General features: G+C 34.3%; 1 protein-coding gene across 1 annotated transcript in view; it reads left to right on the plus strand.

Moving 5' to 3' along the window:
• TMEM26 (transmembrane protein 26) overlaps positions 1–24,194 on the plus strand; it is a 65,613-nt gene that overhangs the window by 26,862 nt on the left and 14,557 nt on the right. The window contains exons 2-4 of the mRNA XM_001094188.4: positions 8,567–8,645; positions 13,485–13,598; positions 15,670–15,890. Of these exons, the coding sequence (XP_001094188.2) occupies positions 8,567–8,645; positions 13,485–13,598; positions 15,670–15,890 (414 nt within the window). The remainder of the gene's footprint in view (positions 1–8,566; positions 8,646–13,484; positions 13,599–15,669; positions 15,891–24,194) is intronic.

The following is a 24,194-nucleotide window of genomic DNA, read 5'->3' on the forward strand; positions in this document are numbered from 1 at the left end:
ACTACATACAAGAGTGTCTGGCTCAGATGCACTCTTGCACAAGCAGACATTCTTGTAAAACCAAAACAGGATGTAAAAGGAAGAAAAGGGGGAAAATTCTAGACTATTTTAACTTTTGTCCTAAAAAGCCAATCTCCTCTACAGAACAGAAATAAGTACTACTGTCTTTACTTAGAATGAAATAAACTAAAGCCTTACACAAAGAACAATTATAATGCATTTTATTTTCTCAGAGAGCATTAAAGTTCCTGTAGTTGGCAGCAATATAAGTTCATTTGTTCATTAAATAAGCATTTATTGTACCAGATGCTGTGGTGGTGGTTTTATAAAAAATAGAATATATATATATATAGTTATATGAAAACAATATAAAATGACATTTAGAGAACCAAATAATTTTTCACAAATTAAGTCAGAGAGTGTGGAAAGCCTGCAGAATCAGGATACAATCAGTAAGGTAGGCTTGTTGACAAGGAACATTTCAGAGGTAAATGATTTCTGAGGTACTGGTGGTTATGAGTCCAGAAAAGAAAGATGTGCTTTTCAGGTTGAAAGAGTATCATGATGGTGATAGTTAGGATTTCAATTGGAACAATTCATTTAGGAGGATGCCATGATTTTCTTTTGTTCTAAAATATTTTATGAGAAAGATAGTATGTAGATCCTCAAATGAATTCATATTAACTAGTTTAGTAATAGTGAAACATATTGCTGGAGTTTGTGAACAACTTCAGTTGTAATAAAGCTTGTGCTTGCTTTAGGCCTACTCTTGGAAAATTTTAGACTGAGTGAAGTATATGGGGTACTAATTTTGCTATCAGTTTATATCATTATTTGGGAATATGACTTTATTTTTTTAAATTGCAACAACAAACAATGAAAATTATAATTAAGAGTCACATTCAGCAGTATCTTCTCTTTACAAAACCTAAATGTAGACAATCTTCAAGGGCTTTGGAAATACAAAGAAAGATTTCATTGCAATGGATTTTCTCAACCCATTTGAAATTCCTCCTTGTCTCTTCTGTCATTATTTGTCTGGTGTCCTTAAGATCACTGAATAAACAAACCTATCAACTGGTCTTGGCACTTTTTTCTTTTTTTTTTGAGACGGAGTCTTGCTCTGTCTCCCAGGCTGGAGTGCAGTAGCATGATCTCGGCTCACTGCAAGCTCCGCCTCCCGGGTTGACACCATTCTCCTGCCTCAGCCTCTCCAGTAGCTGGGACTACAGGTGCCTGCCACCACGCCTGGCTAATTTTTTTTTTTTTTGTATTTTTAGTAGAGATGGGGTTTCACCGTGTTAGTCAGGATGTTCTTGATCTCCTGACCCTGTGATCCATCAGCCTCGGCCTCCCAGAGTGCTGTGATTACAGGCGTGACACACCATGTCCGGCCTGATCTTGGCACCTTTTAAAACATTCTCATTTATATTCAGTTTTCCATTTTGGGGGGAATTCTCATTAGCTCTTGGCCATTTAGTTGTGGCTTACTTGCCAGGGGACAGGCACTTGCAAAGGGCTTTGGGAAGGGAGGTGGTGATGAGGGACATGCTAGTCAAGAAGATTAATGGGTGGTGGCTGGGGTCACACTGGTGACTTCCCAGGCATTCAGAGGCTTTGTGTTCTGCAAAAGCACTGGGTTCACTTTGAGGAACTGAAGAGAGGTAGAGGAAATACTGAGGTTGTTATATTGGTCATCATATTCCCCTTACACACTAACAGAACGCCCTTGCCAAGCAGCCTTGATGGAAATCGTACATGTTAAGGCCCACTTAGGCAAATGAGTCTACATGTAAGAAGGACAAACAACCTTTGCATTGTTAGACAGGTTTAGGGACTTACAAAAGAATATCATGACCTAGTTTTCTGATTTCCATGAAAATAAATTTTTATAAATTGCTCCAGAAATTTTACTGAGAACATGCAAAATCTCACTTAACATGAGATTTTGAAACTTGGGTCTAGTATTCTTACAATTTCACTCTGTTTTTGTAGAGGAGAAAATATTGAGAAATGAAATACAAATAAAATCTGGATTCAATTAAAGTACATTTTGAATATTATTTTTGCTTCACTTAAATATTATCCATTTTCAGATATATACATATGATGAGAAGACAGAGAAAAACTAAACAAGGTAGTGATATGGCTGATTTTTCTTCCATAGGCTTATTTATATTGTTGTTTCTTTATAAAAATGAGTGGATGATATTTTTTCAATAAGAAAACATTAATAATTGTCATTTTTAGGAAGAGGAAAATGGAATCCTAATTCTAGACTAATGGTGAGTCAAAGTAAATAAAATTTACTACAGGGCTAAATTGCTAAATGTCATGACATATCATTTTGTAGAAAACATTATAATTTGTTGAAATGACAACTTTGTACGGTAAATAATATTTTACTTTTGGATGAAATGAACTGACAAAAGCAATGAGTAAAGCTTTTCAAGAGCTTGGAGCAGTGTCTAATATGTAGCAAGACCTATATATACACACATATACCTATATATTTCATAGACAAATAAAACAAAACAAATGAATTTTTAGATAAACAAGTAAATATATAAAGAAAAATTCCTTTGAGATGGTGCTCCTGTTTGTGTACTTGGGAGAGAATTGGTAGGTAGGCTAAGAGCTATGGAATTAAAACAAAAAAACACAACTTCATGGAAAAGAAAGATTTTAAGAGGGTTTTATATGAAAAAATAGTTGAACAACGTAATTTGGCATTAAAGAATTCATGTTGGACAACTTTGGTATTCTGACAGGTAATTGGGATTGTAATAAATCTGAGTTTCTAAGGGCAGATAGCTCACTGGTAATAGGGTATTGTCCATTTGTAAACATTTTTCACTTGGACATGTGTTAGTCATTGAATCATATACTTATCAGCTTTTTATCAGTCCAATATATTGTATGTTTATAAACAGTTATCCAGAAACCTGATATAAATGATTTGTGAGTTGGCCAGACCTTTCCATGGTATTAGTCGTCATACAAGGTACTCCATATCTCCTTACTCTTGATGCCGTCAAGACAAAGACTAAAATAAAATCTGGTTTATTAATTTTTAAACTTCACACTCTTCTTCGTTCTAAAAATGAATTGCACTGACAATACATGATCAAGAATACTGCAAACCCTCAAAATAATAATTAGTGGCAATGATATCACGCTAAAATATTACGTTTTTCATAGGAGCAGAACATATAAAATTAGTTTTCGTCTGTAAAACTTCCAATAAAAATCAGTTTATGATGATATTTCAAGAAGAAATTTTTAGTCAAACCAGCAACAGAGTGTCAAAAAAGTAGAAACTGTAAATCAACCAGAGCCTTATCAAATCGCTAAATGTTTGTGGCAAGCTCATCATATGCCAGATACTCTGGAAGGAGCAGAGAGTATACGGCCAGCCCTTCATATATGCAGGTTCCACACCTGCGTATTCAACCAACTGCAGATCAAAAATATTTGGGGAAAAAAAAATACAACAATGTGACACTAAAACATAATACAAATAAAAAACAATACAGTACAGCAATTATCTACATACCATTTACACCTATATCAGGTATTATAAGTAATGTAGAGATGATTTAAAGTATAGGGAGGATGTGCATAGGTTTTACGCAAATACTACACTATCTTATATAAAGAAGTTAGGCATTCATAGTGTTTGCTACCTGCGGGGTTTCTAGAACCAATCCCTCCCAGATACTAAGAGATGACTGCAATTTTGAGCAGACAGACCCAGTTCTGGTGCTTGCATTATTTAGAATTGCTTGGAGTCAACACTTAAATGATATCAAATACACGCACATCTACATATGCACATATGTAATTATAAATATTGAAAATTTAAGACCCAGAAGTGACCAGAGAGGGCTAATTTAGACTTAAGGAATAAGGAAAGTTTTCTGAAGTCCCATATAACTGATATGTGGTAGAGGTTGAGGGATAAAAGACTACAAATAGGGTGCAGTGTATATTGCTCGGGTGATGGGTGCACCAAAATCTCACAAATCACCACTAAATAACTTACTCCACTAAATAACTTACTCATGTAACCAAACACCACCTGTACCCCAATAACTTATGGAAAATAAAAAATAATTTAAAAAATAAAAATAAAAATAAAGTTTAAAAAAGTAGGAGAGGTGGGTATTTCTAAAGAGAGAAATACGTGTGTGAGGGCTTCAGTTAGGATAGCACTTTGGTTTTTTTTTGAGAACTGGAAGAAGAACACTGTTACATGAACACAGTTGGAAGAATGGCAAGCAACAGAGCCCAAGAGGTGGGCAGGGCCCTGAGTGAGCAGCATCTTGTAGGTCGTGGTGGGTAAATGCTCCATGCAAACCATGGCAGTGTGACAGTAATTGCCTCAACATTGATTGTGAAGTTAGGCATAACGATGTTTGTATTCAACAGTACAAAGAAAAGGGCCCTTGATTCAAGGAGTTTTATATAGGTTTAGCTTTTTTGTTGTTTTTTTTGTTTGTTTGTTTTTGCTTTTTTTTGAGACAGAGTCTCGCTCTATTGCCCAGGTTGGAGTGTGGTGGTGTGGTCTTAGCTCACTGCAACCTTCACCTCCTGGATTCAAGCAATTCTCCTGCCTCAGCCTACAGAGTACCTGGGATTACAGGTGCAAGTCACCATGCCCGACTAATTTTTGTATTTTTAGTAGAGATGGGGGTTCACCATGTTGGTCAGGCTGGTCTCGAACTCCTGACCTCAAGTGATTCACCCCCCTTGGCCTCCCAGAGTTCTGGGACTACAGGCATGAGCCAGTGTGCACGACCTTATACAGGTTTAGTTTTGAGAATCATGGTTTAAAAATATGTCATTATAAATTATATGAAGAAACAGTGTCCTAATTGGCTGTCCTCTAAGAGTGCTTCATAAGCATAAGTAACAAATATGTAGCCATGAGTACATTTTCAGAGCTGAGTCTAGGGAAAGCAGCAAGTACATTTGTTGAGCACCTAAGGTGTCAATCTCATGGCACACATTGTCTTACTTAATCCTCATAACCACACTATGAGATGGGTATTGTTTTCTCCGTCTTACAGATGAGGACATTCAGTTTCAGGGAAGGTTGTGAATTTCCAAAGATGAGTGCATGGAAAAGGCAGGATTCAAATTTGGGTCTTCTAAGTTTCTGAAATTTATACTGGGTCTTACTAACATATAATATTTCAAGGGTCATAGCTAGAAGAGCTTACTTGATACCAGACCTCTTGAAATGAAAGATCCTTATAGATATCAGTAGTCTTTATTCACTTTATTTGTTCAGTCTTTCCTTCCTTTATAAATTCAGGCATTCAAATATTTAGGCATTTGCTTAATAAGCATTAATTTGAGACTTAGTAAGACACTATGATTCCACTGGGGAGAAGAGAAAATGAAGGAGTGGGAAGAGGAAAGAGATATAAAGATATATAAGACTAAGGACCTTTCTTCATGGAACTTATGTTAGGAAAGCAAAATCTAATATACATGTAACTATAAAACAGTACAGCATGTGTTGGGCCACAAGAGAAATACAGGTTAAGATTAATTCTTGCTGTGCCTTTCAAATACGAGTAGAATGTTGGTGGATAGATGTGCAAGAGAAAGCTTATTTATTCCAAAATATATTTATTCCAAAATAAAATTTATTCCAAAAAGCTTATTCCAAAATAAGCTTTCATAATTTTGGGAGATATTTGCTGTAAAACCATTGCAGAACCTCTCTCCTTAGATTAACCAAACTAAAAGAGCAGAGAGCACTTTGTTCTTACCAGAGACACATGGTTAGTTAAACAAGGCTGAGAATTGAGTTGAATATAATTAATTCTTGGGCCCTCAATATGATTCCTTTTTCCTAACCCCTTTCTTCATTAGGTCAAATAATCTAATAAAGAGGATTGAAGTGAGAGGAACTTTCCAAAGCATTTTGTTTGTTTTATTTAACATACACAGTCGGTTGTAACTACTGAGTTGCTCAACTTGATAGGATGTGGTAAGGGAAGAGGAAGGAAAAGTGGAGAAAAGACCAGATAATGAAGTCTTCGAATATCAGATTATGGAGTTTAGATTTTCTATTAGGCAACACAAAACATCTTGAATCTTGAAGTTTGTTTGTTTATATAACCAGTTTCCCAGTTAGAGGAAATACGTTGAAACAGGATAGTACTTTTTTCCAATTATAGAAATAAATCTTATGCACAGAAGATGTTAAGGGTGTTGTTTGTTTTATTTTTAACCTTTTTCAAGAGCTATTATATGTTCAGGCTATGGTTTCCCTAGATTATTATTGTTACATTATTGTTAGGGAGGGGTTAGTCTCAAAATTAATCCCAAGAGACTCAACAAAATTGCAATCCAGCCAACATTTGATGTCTCCAAACAAAAATATGCATATTCCTACTGTCCCTCTGACCTAGAATTCACTTTCTTTCCCAGTTTCACAAGGGAAATACTATCTCCTGATGTTTCCTTTGATATGTGAGGTCAAAAAGTTAATTGTTCTTTTCTTTTTAAGAGCATGCTAAACATGGGCTTTTGATATCTCTCTACAGCTTCACCATCCTCCAAGACAGATTTTAATAATATCATGACCCATAACCTTTTGTTTCGAAATTGGTTTTCGCAGGAAATCAAAGGTGGGGGAGTATCTATATTAAATATTGATTTTTTAAGAGACCTCTCTTTCTCTTGCCCTTTCTCCCTTCCTTTCTCTAGAAGTTGAAAAAATTTATTAGTGAAAGAATTAATAGCCTTTAAAAATATCATTCTAAATTTTCTCTTTTCATTTCACTTTTCTCTCCTGAATTATAATAACATAGTTTGGGTAACATTTCATCTCAAATAATTCTACTTGTTGAGCAATTAACATTTCTATTTTCTAGGTCATTTCAAACTATTGCTGTGTATTAAAAGCATTTTAATACAATTATAGTGACATAACTTTGACTTTGAGATGTTCTGTAATGCAAGAGTCCTCTAAAATAAAGTTCAATTTGTTTTGTTTGCTTGTTTGTTTGTTTTTTCTTGAGACGGAATCTTGCTCTGTTGCCTAAGCTGGAGTGCAGTAGCCAGTCTCAGCCCACTGCAACCTCTCTGCCCTCTGGGTTCAAGCAATTCTCCTGCCTCAGCCACCCAAATAGGTGGGATTACAGGCCCACACTACCATGCCTGGTTATTTTTTTTGTATTTTTAGTAGAGACAGGGTTTCACTATGTTGGTCAGGCTGGTCTCGGACTCCTGAACTCAAGTGATCCACCTGCCTCGGCCTCCCAAAGTGCTGGGATTACAGGCCTGAGCCACTGTGCCCGGACCAATTTGAAGAAATAAATTTGGAAAGTATGTTATTTTTCTTATTTCAGCATTTTAAGGAAACATTTATGTTGTACCATGTCTGATAATAATACTAGTAATATCTACCTATTATTGAATTCCCACCACTGCCAGGCACTGCTTTACAGGAAGTAAAATAAAAAACTCTGAGATGAATGTAACTGCTGAATTGTGCCCCCTTCCAGATTTCTAGATTTAAGTCCTAATCCCAAATGTGACAATATTTGGAGATTAATTTGGTCATTAAGGTTAAATAAGTCATAAAGATAGGGTCCTAATCCAATAAAACTGAAGGCTTTATAAGAAGAGGAAGAGACAGATATCTGAGGACACGTGGAGAAGGCACTGTCTACGTGTCAGGAAGGGAGCCCTCACCAGAATCCCACTCTTCTGGCCCCTTAACCTCAGACTTCCAGCCTCCAGAGCTACTGAGAAAATTAATGTCTGTAGTTTAAGTCACGTAGTCTATGGTATTTTTGTACAGCAGCCTGCGTTGGCTGATATAGTGACATTTTTGTGGATTAGGAAACAAACTGAGAGGTCAGTGCCAAAACCAGCATTTAAACCTGAGTGTGCTGGATCACAAAAGTCCACTCTTCAGATTCCTCTCTGAATTTTGAATGAGAAAACAGTGAATATAGATATCTTTAAAAAATACCAAAGGCTTACACTGTTGGTTGTTTGTGTTTTTATTTTATAGGTTTAGCAAATCACGCACAAAGCCAATGGGTTACTCTCATTCTTAGTCCTTATCATCTGATTTTTGTGTTCTAGCACCATGTTATTGTTTGAGCTCTCAGAATTCCAGGTTAATGTTGAAAAATGTAGCCAAATCTTGAAATTGTAATGTCTAATAAATCCAACATTTACTGCTGCTGTGTTTGCTTTTTGTAAAACATATTAAATACAAAATATCCAGTGTAGTGCCTGAAACTAATTGGCAGTGTCCCATTAAACCATATCAAAATTAATGTCTATTAATTGGATTAGAAATTCAGTGAGAATGACAGCTGCTAGTGCCTTTTACAGTTACTTTGTTTCTTTGTAATCCATATGGCGGAAATCACATAATGCTTTTTCCTTCATTGAAATAAACACTTGAGATAAAAAGGTTCGACTCAATGTGGTCAGAGTATGTGCATTTGTTTTTCATTCTTCCTCTTAATTTTTTTTTGAAAAATTAGCTTAAATTAGCTAAACTATTTTTTCTTCTCTCTTTTCACAGGTTTTCGCCAGCCATATTTTTATATCTGATTAGCATCGTTCCATCATTATGGCTTCTTGAATTGCACCATGAGACCCAGGTACCTCTTTTTGGAAAGTAGGAAATGACATATTCAGCAATAAGCTACTTTCACAGTATGATCCAATTTATTTCAGGAATTCACTTTTCTAAGTAACTGGAGTTATCAAGAATTGAATAAATAAGAGGCTATCAGCAAAAGGAAGTGAATCCATGATTTGCCAATAAAAGCCCCAATAAAAAATATTACATTTTTGTAAGATTTAGGATTATATAGTGAATTAACATTTTGTGTTAGAGATCTTATTACTAAGACTTCCCCTGGCCCCCACCCTATAGGTAGGGGCCTACAGGTAGAGTTTACCTGGGGGTGTGGAAATTTGATTTCAATCCTTCCAGCTTCAGTGAGTTTCTATGTTGTGCTAAGAATGGGCACGCCTCAATGATCTGGCATTCTGTAAAGTGACACTTAGGAATTTCAGAAACAGAAACAAAACCCTTATCTGTACTCAGCTATATAAATACAATAAAACTTATAGGAGCCATTTAAAATAGTCTGTTTTAAAATGAAGGTTATACAGATTACAGGAGATTAATTTTTGGGAGTCCCACGGGCTGCCTTAGTAAAAAAGAAATTCTTTTCTAGAGCCCTGAAACTAAGATTAAAGGAGAGGAGTCGTAGGACCCACCATGTGGAAGGTGGGTTTATATGTGTTAGAAGATCACATTGTCCTAAAAATAAAATAGTAGCTTCCGGCCGGGCGCGGTGGCTCATGCCTATAATCCCAGCACTTTGGGAGGCCAAGGCGGGCGGATCACGAAGTCAAGAGATGGAGACCATCCTGGCCAACATGGTGAAACCCTTTGTCTACTAAAAATACAAGAATTATCTGGGCCTGGTGGCGCACACGTGTAGCTTCAGGTACTCGGGAGGCTGAGGCAGGAGAATCGTTTGAACCTGGGAGGTGGAGGTTGCAGTGAGCCGAGAATGCATCACTGTACTCCAGCTCTGGCAACAGAGCAAAACTCCGTCTCAAAAAAAAAAAAAAAAAAAAAAAAAAAAAAAGTAGCTTCCAATAAGAATCCCTAATTTATTACAGATATTTTTTAAACAGTTATTTTCTACACAGACAGCTCTAATAAGCAGTCTCTAGGTTGGGTGCAGTCATATACTGCTGTTGATGTTCCTGTTCAACGCTGGGGAGGCCAAATTACTAAAGTCCATCAGATTCCAGCTTTGACTTCATAGTTCAGGTTACAGGACTACGTTACAGAGAAATGTAGTTATGACCTAGTAATATTTCGGCACCTTCACTGATAAAATACTTTTAAAAAGATCTGCGAGAATTTGGACTTACATAGATTTCTTTGTTATAATTGGTCATTTTATAGCAAGGTTAAGCCTCCAATATGTAACCCTATCTGCCTCCAATGTATAACCTTATCTGTAAAAGGCTTGCTCCAAATTATAGGCACACAAAGGGGAATTTAGTTCTGTGGACTACTTTTGAAGAATTCCACAAGCAAGTACCAAGAATGTAGGGATAAAGAAAACATTTTTCTCCCTTCAATCTCCTGCTAAAAATCACTAAAGTCATACAGACTATTCCTATGTCTGTAGCAAAAGTGTTTTTGTAACTGTATATTTTTGGTTCAAGTTATCGTAGCTTTTTAAAACTATACTGTAAAGAGTTAGGGGACTGTTTCAATCTCTACTACTTACTACTTTCAAGGGTATGAAAATAAGCTCTAGTGATTTGAATCAATTGTTTCTTTCACATCCAATTCTATGACATGGCTATCATACACAATAACTATTCATTTCCCTAAATGCTTTTATAATATAAATTTGTTGCACAATTAATTGATATACAGGTCAAATCCCATTACAACAAATAACGTGCAACCAAAAGCTCCCTTTTTAATAAAAAAAAGATTTTTGAGCCCCAAGCAGTAGCTCTCTAATTTTCATACTACAAAAGAAATTGAACCTTTAGTAGTAATGGATTTGACTCATTTTGACACTGAATTAAAATGAATGCCCAGAGATTGAATTGGGCAGACTGAGCAGAAATGAAAGTAGAAAAATAGTTAAGAGAGAAAGAAAGCATTGGAATTGCAGTTAAAGGAAGAAGAAATGGCAGAATAAAGGGAGTTACAGCAATTCTTCTAGTGTACTCATTTAGAACATTTTGGGAGTGATAATAATCACTTTTCTTCAGGTAGTCTCCTGTACTTTCACAAATGTTTTCACATATATGGACCCAACAACTACAGAAGTTAGGCATGATGCGTACATTTCTATTTGAAAGACGAGGATCCTGAGGCTCAGACAGGTTAAGTAATTTTCCTAAGTTGATACAGTAAATACACAGTAATGCTGGGGCCTAGGACCTAACGGATATCTAGTCCATTAAACCATATTGCCCTTCTCAGCTATCTGTTCTGTATTTTAGAGGCGTTTGCATCAGAATTATCTGAGTTGTTCATTGTAGAAAAGAGCAGTTTAATTTTCTTTCACATTTTCCCTTTACTCTATATACTATATGTTCTAACCCATGACTTGGCATTAGGAAAACATCCTGACCTATTTCATGAGACATTTCTCCTAGATGACTAATTTCTTACCTTCATTGCTGAATCTGGTTGGGTCTACATGTATGGGAACAAAACGTTCATGACAATGATCGTGACCTTAGCTCTCAGGTCCATTTAAGAAGTGACAAGATTAAAGTAATGGAAACATTCTGGTCTTCTTGTTGTCACAATTTCTTGGACACAGAGGAATATTTTTGAAGCTAATAAGAGTTTAATAGACACAGCCTATTAAAAAAAAAGGCATGTTGATACCCCGATAATCTATGTGAACTCACCTATACAAGGCAGAATGTAAACAGTATAATCCCCAAAACAATACAAGTCAGGCTAGGTTTTAAGAGTGAAGTCACTTGTTCATTGCAGTCCCAATGTAGAGGCCACTTGGAGGAAAATCTTATCAATCTGTGACAAATAGAGTAACAGGAGTGGAGAGCAACTCAGATAAGTCTTAATACCATAATATGGACTATGAAGCTATTTGCTTCCACGTTATCTTCTACTGCACTAAAGCATGGCCTTTTTTCTTAAATAAAAAGATGTTTATGTATTTTTAGTTTTAAGAATGTCAAAAACATATTAAGGTCACCATTTTTAATACATAGTCTGTTTTCATGCCTACAGAATGGTCCAAATGTTTTTCCTCTGGAAATAAATAAAGTCACCAACATGCTTTGCAATGAAAATTTGTTGCTTGGTTAAAGATTTAATTTTTATCTTCATTAGCTGTTTTTGGAGCCTTAGCTGCACACATATACACACACACACAAAGTGTGCAAACAACTGTATTTTTGCTCCTACGGATATGGCATATGGCCATTTTTCTTAATTATTCTTGTCATTTCAACCATAATACTAGTTGTTTGGATAGAGGGTAGAAAAACAGCTTCTTGCAGACTTTCTTTTCTGCTTTTTCAAGTAGCTTATAGAGTAGTCGATGATGTATCCAGAATGATTAAGAAAAATACACTTTTTACAGCTTTAATTTTTTAAAAAAATAAGTCCTCTCTAAATACAAATGTGTGATCATGGATGTATGGTGGTTGTAGTGGTGGTGGTGGTGAATGTGTGTGTGTGTTTCAAAATATGTTAGCACTGCAGATGTTTGAAAAACCTTCAACTTTTTTTTAAGCCAATTTGTAAAATATGCATTGGGTACAGCTACATTTTCAAGTGTCACCCCTTTCTTCTCTTATATAATTTTTCCTTCTCTTACCTCAGATTCCCAGCATACGGTGGATAAATATCATGCACAATTCACCTGCAGAAATTCTCATACAAAATGAAGAAACAAAAAAGGAAAAATGCCACTTTTTATGTCTATTGTTGAATTTTCCATAAACCTAAATTGGCTCTTACACTGTCACTAAAATGTATGTTTTGGTGCTAATTTTTTAGGTTGTTTCAGTGCTTGACAGGATTAAAAATGATTGTATTATTTACTTAAGCAATATGATATTTTAGATAAAGAGGCTTCTGGATAAGAAACAAACTCTTAAAATACTATATACACACATAGACACACACTGTGGAATACCACACAGCTATAAAAATAGCTAAATCATGTCCTTTGCAGTAACATGAATGAAGCTGGAGGCTAGTATTCTAAGCAAACTGACACGGGAACAGAAAACCAGATACCACGTGTTCTCACTTATAAGTGGGAGCTAAAAACTGAATACACATGGACACAAAGATGGGAGCAACAGACACTGGAGACTACTTGAGAGGGGAGGGATGGAGGGAAGTGTGAATTGGAAGGCTGCTTCTCAGGTACTCTGCTCACTACCTGGGTGATGGAATTCTTTATACACCAAGCCTCAACAACATGCAATTTACCCATGCACGTGAACCCCAAAACCTAAAATAAAAGTACAAAAAGAAAAAAAAATCACCATAATTTCCTTGACCAGGATCATATATGTTTTATTGTTGTCACTGGTTATTTGTTTGGTTTTAAATTCTTGCAGGGTTTAAGAAAGGAATCTCAGTTACCAATCTATAAATTCTACAGCTCTCTGCAATGACTCAGTATTTGCATCCTCATCGACCTAAGGAAAAATAAGATTTTGTATAGTTGACACTCTTTTCATATAGATTAAAAAGTGGATTTCCATCTCAGGCCTATATTCTGATTTTTGGAAATGTTTATGTATATGCTGTATAAACTTTGCATATCTGCTCATAATCTCTTGAACAGATTGAACTCTATATACTATATATTATGAGACATACTGTATGTTTTGAGCTCTACCATATTGTGCTAATTTTTTGCCACAATTGCCTTCCCCGACCCCATTCTTAGTATTGCAGTATCCAGGCTGAAGGAACATCACAGAATATCAGCAGAAAAGAAGTCTTCAATCAAACATTGACATCCAATGAACAAATCAGTAGAGCTGATGATCTCATTGAGACGGTGAGAGCTTTTCCACTGTACATTAAAGGGTCTAGCAAATGGTGGACTTGGTATAATCCTCAATTACCTGCTATACACCTCTCCCAGCTAATTCTTTTCAGAAGAAAGTTATCCATTATTTGGCTCATGAATTCACAAAATAATTATATTTTTAAATTATTAAACATATTTGATATGCATAAATATATACATTGATACATTATGTATAAATAGATACATTTAACCTGCCTCATTAAGGAACACTTAAAGAGGATAATGTGTGCACAATGAGAGACATATACATTTATGAAGCAATGATATAATTTAAAAATTGGGATATGATAATTTTAAGACTTTCTTTTTTAGAGGAATATTAGATTCACAGCAAAAATTGAGAGGAAGGTACAGAGATTTCCCATATACTCTGTATTCATGTACAGCCTCCTCATTCATCAATACCCTGCACCACAGTGGTGCATTTGTTAAAACTGATAAACCTACATGACATTGTTGTGGATGCCAATAAAAATGGCATTTTGTTTTTAATTTCAAATTTCACTTATTCTTTGCTGGTATATAGGAAAGAGATTGACTTTTGTATATCAACCTTTTATCCCACAACCTTGCTATAAACGTTTACTAGTTCCAGGAGGTTATTTATTTATTTTTTTTTGGCCAGTTCTTTGGGATTTTCTACCTAAACAATTATGTCAACTGTGAACAGAGACAGTTTTATTTCTTTTATTTTATTTCTTCCCTATACGTTTTATTTTATTTTCTTGTCTTATTGAATTAGCTAGGGCCTCCACCATATGTATTTTGTAGCTGTTTATTAATAAAATAGAGAAGATTTCCGGCCAAAACAGAATCCCTTTCTTTTTCTTCATAAGGCTGTTATTTGGCAAACTGACCATGACCTGTTTAAAAAGGAAAAGGCCCCTATCACTGAAACGTATTTTCAATAATGAGATGCACTATTAGTTCTGTGAGGTTTAGTGGAATGAACCTTGGGTTCTAATTCAAGCTCCAATCACAATTTATTTACATCAGTCTGGACAAATCACTTAGGTTCTCTCTCAATTTTTCATCTGACAATCAAAATTATTAATATTTACTAGTATGCTTTCTGTATACATTAAATATGATGTATGTAAAGTTTCATAGTACTGATATAAGAAAGAGTACAAATGGAAGATTATTCATTTTCATGTCTGGCTTCAATCAGGATAGCATTATGCCTCGTCTTTTATCCTCCCTTGTGCATTTGATATCAGCAAGTGATGGAGAGGGATAAATGAATTTTGCACAAACACTTAAGTCACTTCCATAAGTAAGTTGGAATCATTATCCACTGGAGACCTAAGTCCTTGTAGGGGCAATAGTACACTTTGAGACTTATTTAGAAGGTAATTGGGCAAGAGTTGTCATCCAGAATACATTGGTGGGATGTAAGTTTTTCTAGGTCTAAGAATAATGGCAGAGTAAAATTTGCTTTGGCTTATGGATTATTGAATAATATGTACTCAGAATAAAAATAATTTTATAGTTATTCTCTTTCTTTACATTTAGGTAATCGATAAACATTATTACATTTTTATGTTTAGCTATAATAGAGTTTTAAAGCAAAAAGAAAGGGAAGATTTGTACAATGCTAAAAATATTTCAAGATTAGTAAATTCAGATTTTAAAATCTATTAAAAATATAGGAAGTTTTTGTGCTATTAATATGGATTTTGTAAAACTTTGCTATGTGTTATTTTTTGTTACACAGTGTAATAAAATGAGACATGATCTTTAAAACATTGTAAAATTGGTTCTTTAAATACCATATGGTATAATCCCACTTTTAAGTTTAAGGCTTAAATTACTTGCTAGTTATAGGCACCCCCATCTTAAGGACCACAGTAGCTCTTTATTTTTTCCAGAGTGTTCAGCTGAAAGGCATTTTACTTTCTTTAGCAAGTAAAGAATAACTCCTGAAAATGACTGTCTACAAAAGCAAACTCTTGATTGAAATCATGGTGAAGAAAATATTTCTTTCTCAGGTGGTGGCTCATAATCCTTCTGTCTGTATGACACTTCTGTTAAACAGGCCAAAGTATTTGTGAATAACTTATCTACAGTTTGTGAGAAAGTTTGGACATTGGGACTCCATCAAACATTCCTGTTAATGCTAATAATTGGAAGATGGCTTTTACCCATTGGAGTCGGGATCACTCGAGATCAACTCTCTCAACTTCTTCTTATGTTTGTGGGGACAGCGGCTGACATACTGGAATTCACAAGTGAGACCCTAGAAGAACAAAATGTGAGGTGAGCATTCCTTGCAACAAAAACACCTTGTGTTCAGGGTCAAGACCATGCACCTGTCTCTTGGTTCTGTGACTTGTATATCACATGAATTCGAATTTTTAGTATATTTTATATGCAATGTTAGGATCAGAGAATTTGCTGCTATTTGCATATTAGAAACCAGCACAGTCTTTGTGCTTTTTGACAAATACATAAAGGAGATTTCTGCCAGAGAAAGAGACACATAATATTCTCTGTGGGCGAGAACAGAAAGGCTCTGCATGTTTTCATGACTACAGGTTAGATAGAGTCATGGTTCTCTGAAAACCTGAAGTGGAATGACCATCCCTAGCCCCTCTTTTCCACTCCTAAGTGTGAGAAGCATAGCCAATCATAAACACAGCACAGTTACAGTTTAAGAGAGCACTGAGAGAAGACATGGAGAAGTCTCTTCCTATCCATTTGGGGATTTGCATTCTCTGGTGTAAATGGAGAATGGGGCAGAGGTTTTATTTTACTAAATTTTATTTTTAGTCAGTTTTGTTCAAAGTGCCCAAAGGCTTTCTGGTGTAGAGGCCTATAAATTAAAACTTATTGAGTTGGTACTTTCATTTTTGCCACAAGCAAATAAACTCAGAATCCATGATCACATCTGTTTACAGAACGACTTCCTTACCATTAGGGATTTAAGTCTCAATGCCTGAATATACTTTAAGCTTGGGTTGTTTTGCACTATGCCATAAAAATAAATTGGAATGAGGCTGGCTTTTAATGCTACAGTTTACTTTATGCTGTGCTTCTCAAACAACAAAACATAAAGCTCAACAAAATACACTAACTTACCAAGTAAATTTAATATCCCAATTATAGCACAAATTATATTTATAACCATGAGCTACCTTTACAAGATAATTTCCTGTTTCATTTATACTAATTTTTCTCATAGCTTATTAAGTTGACATATTTTTTTAAAAAATCCAATCTAAATTGATTCATTATCGTCATAGTGTTGATTTTAGTTCTGTAGTTTTAATGTCTTAAGTATGGTCAATACTTTACATTGTAAAATGTATTTTCAAATAAAATACAATGTTGTTACAAGAAAAACTTCAAGAAATCATGACAGAGCATATAAAAGTGACAGGCACATCACAAAACAAACATAATTAACTCCACCTATGTAGAAATAAACATGTACATGCAAAACATTTAGGGAGATGGGAGAAAACATAGAGTAGTAAAAGAGGTAGTAAGGAGGGATATGTTTTGTGGGGCCAGTCATAAAATTATAAGAAATGCCTAACTCGGTTATCTTAATGGACTGTTGGTAGTCCCATCCAGAAGTGACACCAAGGAGCAATTTATAGATCTGTGTTTTCCAATAAAGGTTGAATATTAAATAATTTTGTGAATAAAAGTAGATTTGCCCAGCAAAACAAACAAAAAACCCAAATAAACAAAAAAAAAACCCCAAATCTTGAAAACCATAAGGGATTTTTTCACTCACCCAGTACTGATTTGTTATCTAATGTGTCAAGCACTGAGCTAGGCAGAGATTGGGGAACAAATTGTGAGCAAGTATTAGTAGAAGGACACACAGGCCTATCTCAATTAAGACTATTTCAATTCAGCAAGAATTTAGGAGCACTTGATGTTTCAAGACACCATAAATACCCCCAATTTCTTCTATCACCTACAAATTACTCTTAATGCTTCATAAATATATATTTTTATCATTTTAAACTTGTATCATATCCTAGGAAAGCTGATGTTTAATGGAGCCCAATAAATTATGTCATAGTTTTTAATGGTTACTGTTTTTAAAATTTGTTTTCAATTTTCATTGTCTCAGTTTGAAGTCATTTTCATTTTTAATATTACCACATTGTGACGGTAGCCTTCTGTAATTCCCATTCAAGTCCTATGTGCCTCTATTACTCAAATATCCACTCTCCCAAAAACCCTCCCAAAGTGAAAGCCCAAGAAGAATATAAAATTTTTCTCTCTCCTAGAAATTAGCTTCCATGTTCTGATTTCTTGTTTTGGTTCTCACCTATACTGCAAGAATTGACACTGCAAATATCTATCTTTTCAAGGAAGAAGACCCTTAATCCTTTCCCACTGGGACATAAGCCTTCCCTTTTAGGCTCAAGAGGATAATTATGAAGAATATTCTTAATACATAAGTAAAAGATATTTATATCTAATAGAAGAAGGGATCACTTCATTGTAGTCTACTCAGCATTGCCTATTATTATGACATTTCACTTTTTCTAATGTTTTAATCCATAGTTTGGGCTGATAGATTTAGGAGAAAGCCTACAATGATATCTACATCACAAAAATGTCTAAATCTCTTCCCCATTTTCTAGCTAATATGTCAAATTCTATTTTTTATTAAATAAATTTCCTTCCTTTGGCTCACATTAAAGTTCATCTACCTAAGTTTTATGCATTTACATAGATTTGTAAAGCTTCTGACTGCATTTTTTTCTTATCAGCTTTATGAAGTTATGGTTTAAATAACACAAATTTCAACTGTAATTCTATAGTTTAATGATATTTAGTAATTATAGATTTGTTTATCCATAACCACAATCCAGGTTTAGAACATTCCCATCACTCCCAAAAGATTCCTGTGGCTGTTTGCAGTCAATCTTCACTCTTAACAGGCAACCACTGATATACTTTATGTCTCTGTGGATTTCTCTTTCTTAGAAATTTCATGGAAATTGAATTATAAAATGTGTACTCTTTTATGTGTGGCTTTTTTATGTAACATAATGTTTCTGGGATTCATCCATGTTGTTTCATGTTTAGCTCCTCTTTAGTTGCTAGTGTTCCATTAAACGCATATACCACATTTTGTTTATTCATGCAGTAGTAGATGTACATGTGGATAACTTCCAGCTTTTTGATACTAAGAATGATGTTGCAAAGAGGATTCACTGACAATCTTTTGCCTGGCTATGTTTTCATTTCTCTTTGGTAGACACCTAAAAGTGGAATGGCTGGTTATATGCTAAGTATAGCTTTAATTTTTTAATAATCTGCTGAGATGTTTCTAAAGTGACTGTATTAATTTATATTCCCACCCGCAATGTATGAGGATTCCATTTTCTCTACATCCTTATCAACAATTGTTTTCCCCCCAGTCTTTTTTATTATACCCTTCTGATGGATGTAGAGTGGTATCTCACCAGGACATTAATTTGCAGTTCTTTAACAACTAATGTTGCTGAGCATCTTTTCATTGGAATATTAGCTATTCATATCTCTTCTTTGGTGATGTGTCTGTATATTTTTCTTCATTTTTTATTGGATTGCCTTTTTATTATTGAGTTGTAAAAATTCTTTATACATCCTTGATACAAGTCCTTTATCAAATGTCTAAATATAAATATTTCTTCCCTGTGTTCAGCTTGTTTTTAATTTTTTTAATGTTATCTTTTGAAAAACACATTTTTAAAATTTTAAAGAAGTTCAAATCCATCAATATTTTCTTTCACATTTTTGGTGTCATATCTAGGAACTATTTTCCCAACCCTAAATGAGAAATATAATTTCTTTTGTTTTCTTATTGATATGGTTTGGCTGTGTCCCCACCCAAATCTCATCTTGAATTGTAACTCCCACAATTCCCAGGTGTCGTGGGAGGAACCCGGTGGGAGGTGATTGAATTATGGGAACAGGTCTTTCCTGCACTGTTCTTGTGATAGTGAATGAGTCTCACAAGATCTGATGGTTTAAAAGTGGGAGTTTCCCTGCACAAGCTGTCTTTGCCTGCTGTCAGTCACTAAGATGTGACTTGCTCCTTCTTGCCTTCCCCCATGACTGTGAAGGCTCCCCAGTCATGTGGAACTATAAGTCCATTAAACTCTTTTTCCTGTACAAATTACCCAGTGCCGGGTATGTCTTTATCAGCAGCATGAAAATGGACTCGTACACTTATGGAATGTTTTAGTTCTCTTACATTTGTTTCTATTATCTGTTTTTACATAATTTTTGTGTACAGTGGGAGGTAAGCTTCCAAGTTTATTTTTTATTTTTGGCACTGCCCCATTCCAGCTGGGACTAATTTTCCCAGTACCATTTGTTGAAAGGATTCTTTCTTTATTATATTGCCTTAGCTTCGTTGTCAAAAAATCAATGGATCACAGATGTAAAGCTTTTTCTCTGGACTTTCTGTTGTGTTCCATTGTTTTATATATTTGTCATTATACCAATACCACACTATCATGATTATATAGCTATAGTGAGTTTTGAAATTGAATATTGTAAGTCTTCCAGAATTGTTCTTTTAAAATTTGTTTTAGCTGTTGTAGGTGCTTTACATTTTTATATAATTGTTAAAATTCTCCTTTCAAGTTGTAGAAAGGGTAAAAAAATTTTAAAAAAACTTACTATGCTCTTGGTAGAGAATGAATTGAATCTAAAGATCAATTTGGGAAGAATTGTCATCTTAACAATATTAAATTTTCCAATCTGTGAACACAAAATATCTCATCCTTTGTTTAGATATTCCTTAATTTCTCTCAGCAATGTTTTGTAATTTTCAGTGTGCAAGGCTTATATTGCTTTTCTTAACTATTTCCTAAGTTTTTATTCTTTTTGATGCTCTTACTAGTGGAATTATTTTTTTAATTTTATTTTCACATTTTTCATTGCTATAATAGAAACACAGTTTACTTTATATGATGATCTACTACCACAGCCATGCTCAACTTGCTAATTAGTTTTATCCCTTAAGTTTTCTCCTTACAAGATCATGCTGCTTGTGAAGAGACTGTTTTGATTCTTTCTAATCCGTATGCCTTTAATTTATTTTTCTTGCCTTATTGCACTGAAAAAAACTTCTTTCAATGTCAAATAGAAGTAGTAAGAGTAGACATTTCAATCTCAAAAGATAAGCATTCTGTCTTGCTATATTAAAGATGATATTAGTTGTGGGTTTTGTATAGATGCCCTTTACCAGTTTGAAGAAATTTCCTTTTATTTCTAGATTATTAGGAATTATTTTTTGGTGTGTGTTAAATTTTGTTAAATACTTTTCCTGCTTTTATTAAGATAATTAAGTGTTGGTTGTCTTTTATTCTATTAAAACAATATATTACACTAATTAATTTTCAGATGTTAAACCAACTTTGACATTTTTTCTCTTTTGATACAGGGTCTTGCCCTTTAGCCCAGGCCCAGGTACCACCCAGTGTGGTCACCACTGCATTGACCTCCTGGGCTCAAGTGATCTTCCTAGCTCAGCCTCCCAAGTAGCTGGGACCACAGGCACATGCCACACCTGGCTAATTTATTTTATGTTTTGTAGAGATAGGATCTCCGTATGTTTCCCAGTCTGCTTTTGAACGCCTGGTCTCAGTACCCCCGCTAAGCCTCTCAAAGTGCTAGGATTATAGGTGTGAGCCACTGTGCCCAGTCTGTAATACTTTTTACATGTTATTGGATACAGTTTGCTAACATTTGCTTATGAGTCATATTGATCTATAGTATTCTTTTCTAATGATATCTTTTTCTGTCTTTGGTAATGCTGACTTCATCAAATACCTCAAGAAGTATTCCTTCTTTATTTTCTGAAAGATTTTACATAGGTTTGGTCTTATTTCTTCTTTAAATATTTTATAGAATTCACCTAGGGAGCCACCTGGACCAAGGTTATTTTGTGGGAAGATTTTTTAAATTATAAATTTAATATCATTACTTTATATAGGTCTATTTAGATATTCTATTTCCTCTTAAATCAGTTTTGGTTACATTTTCCTTTCTAGGAATTTTTCTATTTTGTCTAAGTTGTAGATTTTTGTCATAAAATTGTCCATAATATCTACTATATATGTGTTAATTTCTGTGGACTGAGTTGTGGTACCCTCCTTTTTCATTCTTGAGTTTAGCAATTTCTGCCTTCTCTCTTATTTTTTTAGGGGGTGAGGGGAGGCGCTGATGTTTACTTTTTTGGTTTGATCAGGTTTATTGATTTTGTTGATATTTAAACATAACCAGCCTTTGGTTTTATTGATTTTCTCTATTGTTATTCTGTTTTCCACCTCATGGGTTTCTGTTCTGATGTTTAATTTTTCCTTCCTTATGCTTGCTTTGGATTTAATTTGCTCTTCTTTTTTTTTCTAATTTCTTCAGATGGAAACTTTGATTACTGACCTTTCATATTTTCTACTATATTTGAGACCTTTCATCTTTTCTACTGTAGACATTTAAAGTATGAATTTTCCTGTAAGCACTGCTTTGCCAGCTCCCCATAAATTTGATATGTCTTTTTTTGTTGCTTAATGCAGTTCAAAATATTTTCCAATTTATTCTGGCATTCTTTTTATATGGGTTGTTTAGAAGTTGGCTGTTTAACTTCTAAATATATGGGGATCCCTTAGACTTTTTGTTGTTGTTGTTTTCTGCTTTAATTCTACTTTCATCTGAGGATCTACTTTAAATCGTTTCAGTATTTTTAAATTTATGGAGACTTACTTTATGGTCTATTATATGGCCTATCTGGAGATCCATGTGTACTTGAGAAGAATGTGTCTTTACTTGGTGTTGGGTGGAGTGTTCTATAAAATGTTAGTTACATCACCTTGGTTGATAGCGTTGTTCAAGTCTTCTGCATCCTTACTGATTTTGTGTCTAGTTGTTCTATTGATTCCTGAAAGTAGAACACTGAAATCTTTCATTCTAATTGTTGGAATGTCTGTTTCTCTTTCAAATACTGTCAGTTTTTGCTTAATATATTTTGGGGCTGTGTATGTAGGTGTGCAAAATTGAATTGTTAACATCTTTCCAATGTAGTAACATTTTGTCATGAATGATCACTTTTTCTTTAGTAATATTTCTTTTCTGAAAGCCAATTTTGTCTCCTACAAATATAGGCACTCCAGCTTTCTTATGTTGGCATAGGGATATCTTTTCTTATTCTTTTACTTTCAAATTATATGTATATATGTATCTACATTCTGTCGCTTATAAACAGCTTACAGTTGGATCCTGCATTTTCCTCCCCAGTTGAGTACAGTTTTTGTCTTTTGATTTAAGTTTACATTAGTTTACTAGGGCTATTATAGCAAAATACCACAAATATGGTGGCTTAAAACAACAGAAATTTCTTCTCTCACAGTTCCAGATGCTAGGAATCCAAAATCAAGGTGCTGGTTCCTATTGGAGGCTCTGAAGAAAAATCTGCTTCATGTTTCTCTCCTAGTTTCTGGTGGCTGCTAGCAACTCTTGGTGTCCTGTTGTTTGTTGATATATCACTCCAATTTCTCCCTTTCTTCACATGGCATTCACCCCAGTGTGTCTGTCTGTGTCTCCAAATTTTCCTTTTTTTATAAAGACACTAGTCATTGGATTAGGGCCCACCCTAATCCATATGACCTCATCTTAACTTGATTACATCTGCAAAGACCCTATTTCTAAACAAGGTCACAATCTGAGACTCGGGTAGACATGGAATTTTAAGGGACACTATTGAAGCTGGTACACTGTGTTTAGACCATTAATATTTAATGTAATTATCGATATGATTAGATTTATAGCTGCCATTTTACTATTTTTTTTTTTTCTGTGTCTCACATCCTTTTTATTTCTGTGTTACTCCTTTACTGTTTTGTTTTTCTGGTGGGGGTGGTTGTATGAGCATTTTTAAGTCAATGATGTTAATTTCTGTATACATTTTTTGAATTATTTTATTAGTAGATGCTCTAGGGATTAAAATATACATTTAAAAAATTTACACTCTATTATAGGGTAAAATTAACTTAATTCTGATAAAGCCTAACAATATGGCTCCATTTGGTCATAGCACTGTTGCCCCACTTGCTCCATTACTGATAACTCTGTTTCCTCCTCTTCCTTTTTGCTATTGTTTTTATAAATATATTATATCTTTGTATGTTATAAATCGAATAATCCAGTGTTATAATTAGTGTTCTATATAATCTTTTAATGTTTTAAAAAGATATTAGAAAATGTCTCTATAACTGTATATTTATATGTTCCTTTTAATTTCCCATACATTTATCATTTTCATGCACTTCATTTCTCCATGTGTATTTCAGTTACTATGTGGTGTAATTTCCTTTCAACCTGAAAGACTTTATTTAGTGTTTCTCCTAAGGCAAATCTGTCGTAAAAAATACTCCAAGTTTTTTTTTTTAATCTGAAAATGTTCTTATTTTGCCTTCATGTTTAAAGGATAGTTTTGCTATATAAAGAATTATTGGTTGACAGGGTTTTCATATATATATAATTTGAGGAAAAACATAGTTTACGGGTGTAAGAAGATCAACAAAACCATATAATAAGTAAAAA

The sequence above is a fragment of the Macaca mulatta genome, chromosome 9 (assembly GCF_049350105.2).
Source record: "Macaca mulatta isolate MMU2019108-1 chromosome 9, T2T-MMU8v2.0, whole genome shotgun sequence".
Lineage (NCBI taxonomy): Eukaryota > Metazoa > Chordata > Mammalia > Primates > Cercopithecidae > Macaca > Macaca mulatta.